At 49.5% G+C, this 6,960-nt stretch overlaps 1 protein-coding gene and 1 pseudogene across 1 annotated transcript; one reads left to right on the forward strand and one right to left on the reverse strand.

The window, feature by feature from the left end:
- Positions 1–183: 183 nt before the first annotated feature.
- On the forward strand, positions 184–2,751 carry LOC104531144 (nuclear cap-binding protein subunit 2; the record flags this gene model as incomplete). Its single annotated transcript, XM_010175944.1, has 3 exons — positions 184–365; positions 1,194–1,332; positions 1,974–2,751. Coding segments are annotated over 3 exons (420 nt in total), but the record flags the coding sequence as incomplete, so codon positions are not given.
- Positions 2,752–5,635: 2,884 nt separating this feature from the next.
- LOC104531145 (serine protease 23-like) overlaps positions 5,636–6,960 on the reverse strand; it is a 5,467-nt pseudogene continuing 4,142 nt past the window's right edge.

Consider the following 6,960-nt stretch of genomic DNA (forward strand, 5'->3'; position numbering starts at 1 on the left):
GGCCGGGGCTGGGGGTGGAGCAGCGCCCCAGGGGGAGGGCAGTTGCCGGGGCAAGGCCGTGCGGGGAGCCGGCAAACGGGAGGGCACCACATTTCCGGGGCGGTGGGAGGTGCCCGCCGGAGCCTGGCGCCGGGAGCGGGGCCGCGGGCGCGCTCACCCCGCTGCGCTCCCCTCTGCCCTCAGGGTAGCCGGCAGCTGCAGGAGAAATCCCTGAAAATCTCCTCTACGCTGTATGTTGGCAACTTGTCCTTCTACACCACCGAGGAGCAGATCCAGGAGCTCTTTTCCAAGTGCGGAGATGTCAAGAGGATTGTCATGGGGCTGGACAAGATCAAGAAAACCCCCTGCGGCTTCTGCTTTGTGGAGTATCCTTTCTGGTTCCCTCCTACTTATCAGCACATGTGTAGTTGCCACCTTTAGTTCCTCAGCACAGCAAGCTTAGCTGTACCACTGTGGAAGACCTGAAAAGGAGTGATAGTCGAGTGCTTTCTACCAGGTGCTTCCCTTCCAACCTTACTGCTTCACCGTCACCACCTTAATTGAGAGACAGACTGTACTGTGGTGCTGTAGGTGAAAAGTGCCACCACTGCTGTACTTCCTGGAGGTAGCAGAGATCTCCTTTAATTTGTTAATTCCTTTAATGATTTTTAGGGCCAAAATGAGAACTGTTACAGTCATCGATCAGAGCTCTTGCATAGCCAGAGCACACGTTCGCTTTCTCACCTTAACTTCACACCTGAATGAAGCAGCAGAATAAGCCATGGCAGTATTCCCACGCACAGGGTACACGCTTGTACAAGTTGCACCATGAACTGTCTTTGCAAAGCTCTGCTGTGAGGCATGCCCCTCTTGTTCAAATGCAGTCAAGTTTCAGGTAGTATAAAAGGCATATTACAGATTTCTTGCCCTTAGCAAGCCTTTAACGTGTTTGTTTCATCTACTTGTGAAATAAGTGATCCGAAGCTACTTCTTGTCTGTGCAGGTTCTAACATTAAAGTTCAGGATCCTTTCGGAGCGGGAGCTGGTTTTAGCTTCGATTTATATGAATGTAGTTTTTGATCCCATAGCAGGAAGAGTAGAAAAGGCTACTTTCAAGGCAGAGTTTACTTCTTCTCAGACACAGTAGTTCTCGTTTTCATTTTCCCTTTACCCAAGAAAACAGCATGCTTAGTTCTCCTTATAGCGTGTGTCAGATATTACACAAGAGCAGACGCTGAGCACGCAATGCGATTTATCAACGGCACGCGACTAGACGACCGCATCATTCGAACCGACTGGGATGCAGGGTTTAAGGAGGGGAGACAGTATGGAAGAGGAAAGACTGGAGGACAGGTAAAGGCAATACCTTTCACACCTTGAATTTGAGCCCTCTAAGACCATGTACTGCTTTGCTAGTTTTGTCTCATGCAGAACAATGTGTAGACTGTAAAGGCCTGATCATGAACTTTAGCCACTCCTAGGTTGTTTTGGTAACTGAAGCTTGGTGTTAAAAGCTAGAAATAGAACTTAAGACCATTTCTGTCTAGGACTCCAAACTTCCTGCAGTCCAAGTAGAATGTTCCCTAATCCCAGCTAATACTCTTGAAATTATGCAAAACTTGAATAGAGTGGGACAGTGTAGCTGCTAGCCCAATCTCATCGTGCAGTTGTTTGCCCCATTGCGAGGGTGAAGTTCCTTTGCAGATTTCCAGGGTGGAGGGAGAAAATGTTCACAAAGCTGAATGAAAATATTTTGGAGTCATTTTCGTTTCTTGTCTAAAAAGACCTCAGCCATCAAATATGTCCTCATTTGTCATTTTCACCACCATTAGCACCTTTATTGGATTATTTGAAGAGCTCTCAAACAAGTCAAAGTGCTTCTACCCTGAACTTCAGTTCCCCACCAGCTGAGCAAGGAGGGGATGATGATCCTGAAGTCTGGCAGGAGACAGGGAGTACAGGGTACTAATATCTGTGTTACTACTGTGCCTCAGGTGCGAGATGAGTACCGGACAGACTACGATGTGGGAAGAGGTGGCTTTGGCAAGATCATTCAGATGCAGAAGGCAAATCATCAGCCTGCGATCTATTAATTGCCTCATGGGTCCTAGCTTGTAGAGGGCTGTGTCCTTCCGGAGCTAGCCCTGTTCTTGCATTTTGGATTGAGGTAGGGAGTGAGATCCAAGTTCCAGCAAAAGGTGACCCTCCTTAGACTGTGGATATACATGTATTCGTTCCCCCTTCCTTCTGGGCTAGAGAGGATGTTCTGTGCTGATACAGGGCAACAAGGGGGAAAAAATTAAAAAATGGACCGCTCTGCAGGATTCTGGGTAAGAAGAAATGCAGCATGTCACACACACACCTCGTGCTATGGCATACTCTTCATGCTGCAGCTAAGCAAGTGGCTTCCTCCAAGCTGTGACTGCAGCCATGGTTGCTTTCAAATGGAACTTTTTAAAAGCTTACCACCATCGGAGCCCTCCAGGTGCCTGGGCACCTTGTGGGGATGCACAAGAGATTCAGGTTTCTAATTTACAACCTCATCTGCTTACGAAGCAGTATCGCTGTTTGGATGAGAGAAGTGGAACAAGGTCTTATCATCCACTTGGAGGTGCTTGTCTGCACATCTAGCCCTTGGGTTGGTCAGGGCCTGCAGAGCATTTCTCTTTATGATGCCCCCAGTGCTGCCTGGCTTTTAAGATCCTCACTGTTCAGCGTTATTTTGTTGAAAATGTCTTTTAATTTTTTAAATAAACAATTGTATTGGGTCTGTCTGAGATGGAGTTAATTTTGCCCCTAGTAGCCCACAGTGCTGTGCTGTGTATTGGTAGCTAGAAAGGTGTTGGTGACACACCGGTGGTGTTATGGCTGTGGCTGAGCAGGGCTCCCACAGCACCAAGGCTGGCTCTCCAACATTTCCCCATCATCACCACCGGCTTGGGGTGGGCATCAGCTCGGGGTGGGCAAGAACTTGGGAGGGGACATAGCCAGGACAGCTGGCCCAGACTGACCAAAGGGATATTCCACACTGTATGGCATCTGCTCAGCAGTAACAGCTCAGAGAAGGCGCAACGGGTGGGGGGAGGCACTCGTTATTACAACGTTTGTCTTCTGGAGCAACTGCTATGCGTGCTGAAGCCCTGCTTCCCAGGAAGTGGGTGGACGTTGCCTGCTGATGGGAAGTAGAGAATAAATCTTTTGTTTTCCTTTGCTTCCATGCACAGCCTTGCTTTTGCTTTATTAAACTGTCTTTATCTTGACCCATGAGTTCTTTTCCATCTTACTTTCTCCCCGCCATCCTGCTGAGGAGGGGAGGGATAGAGCGGCTTGGTGGGCACCTGGCATCCAGCCAAGGTCAGCCCACAACAACAGTGAGTCCTGTGCCTGTTGCAGTTTGTGCATCAAAACCACTTGCTCTGTGACACGAACTGGGGAGGACCACCTCCTGTTGGTGTCTTAAAGCTGCTGTCACTTGCAGACACAAAGATGGACGCTAAAGGGAGCATGAGTCTCGCTGTGTTTCTCTTGGCTTCCATCTTGGTGCCAGCTTTTCCTCCTCTTTCTATTTTGCAATAGCTGATGGCTGATGTCAGAAGGAAGTTCCTTATAAAGTGTACAGCTGCTCTAAATGAGAGGAGTCCTTATCTTTCACATCAGCAGGTTCCAGAAGAGCTTTCCTGTCCTGTCACTTGTTCCACAGTCAGAGGAGTGTATAAAGCAAAACAAAGGCCCAGTGTGCACTTCAGAGAGGAAGGAACCAGGAGCTCCTTACCTTGTTTTTATGACAGGCTTTCTTCCCATTTTAAGAGCACTGCTGACACTCTCTAGCCTGTTCTTAGGGTCTGAACAAGGGACCAGAGGAGATTTCTGATCTATCCCCAAGAACCTCTCAGCTAGGGCAGGTGATTCCACTGAACAAGTTAAATTCTGTCTGTAAATTGGGTTTGTATTATGTAAATAATGGCAGCTGTTCCCTGCCCAGTAATGTGTAATCATGATTTTTCATGCATTATCTCATCCAAGGTAATAGAAACTGTTGCACACCCATCTGCAGACCAGGCACGCAATTTAAATTAGTTTAACAGTCACGTTGCCCTGAAGTCTTGAGAACTAAGTGAGGGGGGGTGTTACATTTAGTTTGCTGAAGTGTCTGCTACCTGTTTGTTCTGCAAGTCAGGTTGCTGTGCCCGTAAAACTGTCACGGGTCTTGAAGGAACTGTATGTTTAGTCTTCAGTAGGTTTAAGCAGTGACAGCATCGAGAAGCCTGTGATGAGGACTGACCCTGAGATGCAGTGAAAAGAGCAGGACATTGACATAAGAGCGAAAAATACAAGCAGTCATCTGGCCAGCCTGGCAAAGCAGCATCACTGTGGGGTCCCTTGGGGAGAATATGAATTGCAGAGGGAATAATTGCCTGAGCAAACACAGCAGGGAAATGGGAAAACTTAAGGAGGATGGGGAGAGATACCAGCCTGAAACTCTAGATTAGCAAAGGAATCTCTTGTGCATGAGGTAAGGAAACATAAGGCAAGCTTCCAGTTCGCTCCTGGAAGAGCCTGGTGTGGCTTGTTGGACACATCAGTCCTGTTTATGTGACAGAACACGCAGAAATCTGTTCAGTCAGGTGCCTGAGGTGTTTTATAACTGCAGAAGGCATCAATCCCTGTTTTTGTAAGATACTGTGATTTCAGCTCTGCACAGGTCTCCCTGTCCTACTCACTTCAGTCTGGAGGAAAAGCGTCTCCTTTAGCAAGTCCCAAAGCAACGCTAGCAATCTATGCACCGTTCCTCTTTCAACATAACCTTTGCAAAGAGATTTGTGCTGACTTCTCTTCCAATACATGTGTTTGCCTGAAAGAATCCACTTCAAATACTACAGCTGCAGTAAATGTCAGGATCCCTTCCTTCTACAGCAATCCCAAACAGAACCAAAGAGACATGAGAAAGTTTACAAGTCAGTAGGTGCTCCCAGCTCACGGCCCGTGCTGCCACATGTAGGTACCCACGTGGCACCATGCTGCATCACTCAGAAGAGGTGTCCTTGCCCAAGCACAGCGGCTGCCAGGGTCCTGTAGCAGCTTGTCCTGTCCTGGCCAGGCTCCTGACCGTGGCACTCTCTGTGCCCAGAAGACTCAGGCTCCAGGGCTGCCTTCCAGACACCTTTCATCAGCACACAAAGGTCCTATTAGGAGAGAAAACCTTTTGTCCTTACATTGCTGGGGCAGTGCCAAGCTGGATAGTGCAGCCAACAGACCGAGAGACCTGATGAGACCCAAGAGAAACCAGGTACAGCTTAGCAGCAAGCATGTGGCTGCCTCTGCAAGTTGTGAGCAGATAACAGGCTGGAAACAGAGGACACATTCCCTGGCCGACAGCCAAGCTCTTTCTGTAAAGAAACTTGATGCTCAGTTCATGTCAGCACCAAGGAGCTTAAATCACCCTTCAGGCTTCCTGTGGAATCAGGACTTGGACTCCAGTGAGTTTCTGCTGGATGCCTCTGGAAACTCTCTTCCTCCCTGACAGAGAACAGAATAAATTGGAATGGTTTTGCCAGGAAATGTGGCTCCTCCTCAGGCTCCTTGGCCATGATCTCAGTCAAGAACACCACACTCAAAGCCTTCTGCACTGGGAAGGGGAAGAGGCAGGCTGTGGTTCTCATTCAGTGTGACAGCTTTTAGAGTCCCCTTTGATGTAGTAACAAATCTGAGCAAACTTTAGAGCAGCCAGACAAACAGCAACATTATAGTCATGGTGCTCCCCAGCCACTTAGAGCCACTGGTGTCCTGAGAAGACCCTGATTACCTTCCTTTCCCATTTGTATCATACAGGCTCCCACACTTTGTCATGCACCCCAGAGCCAGACGCAGCAGGCCTGGCATTGCAGTGTTGGTAGATGAGGTCAACCATCTCATCCTCCAGCCCACAGATGGGGTAAACCAGCTCACCCAGACAGTCACTGTCAAACCCTGAGAAATGAATCCAGAGCTGCCATCAGCTTCATGTGCGGGCACGGGTGTAGCCTGCACAGCTCCAAAAGGACATAGTCATAGGACACGCTGACCAGGTTGGGGCCCAGATCCAGCCCGTGGGCTCCTGCGTGCACTGAGCCCAGCGCATTCCCAACCTCCCCATCCCATTGCCAGCGCCCTGCGCCAGTGTCAGGAAACACACCTTGATCTTCTCGGCCCCCTTCATGTAGTCTTTGCTGTCATGAATGAGGTGGGCAGCAGTGAGGACGTGCCACTCAGCAGACCCATGCAGCCTGTGGAGATCTTGATGGTGGCAGAGAAGGGGTAGTTCATCAGGAAGTGGTGCCTTCTGATGGAGAACCGCGTGTCTTCACCGTAAATCTGCCGCTTGAGTCACACACGCTGCCTCTGCTGTCTCTGTACCATTTGCCCAGTGGCTCACTTCCACCTTCCTCATTTTGCCGTTGGGATACACTGTCTTGTAAGAGAAATACTCCTGGAAGTCCTGAGAGACCACGGTGGCCTCCCACTGGGTGTGGGCATCATCACAGTATGTTGTCAGGCCCAAGACAGGCTGTGACAGGAACCAGTCTTTGGCTAGTTGCAGAGTGAACAAGGGAATAAAAGCAGGAAGCAGATCACTAGCTGCAGAACTGGGAAGAAAGGAGAGCAAGAGAAGAGCAACCACCTGGCAGCAAGTCATTGTGCCAGACCTGCAAAGGCAAAGCAAGGAGAGATTAAGCCTGCATGATTAGAGAGCCGGCCACCTGCCGCAGCTCAGGGCTGCGAGGATTATCAGATGCACGCAGCCTCTTGCCAGCTACTGGGTTGTGCATGCTTAAGCTGTTACCACAGAAAGCAGAAGGGTTGGGACCTGCCTGGAGCCGGGTGAGTAAGTAGTGATAGAAATCTCACCCAGCACCAGCTTTGATCTGCTGGAGCTCTTCTGGACAGTGAGGCCCTGCAGCGCAACCCAGCACTGCTGCAGAAATATCACAAGCTGATGGGTTT

The sequence above is a fragment of the Antrostomus carolinensis genome, unplaced genomic scaffold, assembly GCF_000700745.2.
Source record: "Antrostomus carolinensis isolate BGI_N321 unplaced genomic scaffold, ASM70074v2 scaffold28419, whole genome shotgun sequence".
Classification (NCBI taxonomy): domain Eukaryota; kingdom Metazoa; phylum Chordata; class Aves; order Caprimulgiformes; family Caprimulgidae; genus Antrostomus; species Antrostomus carolinensis.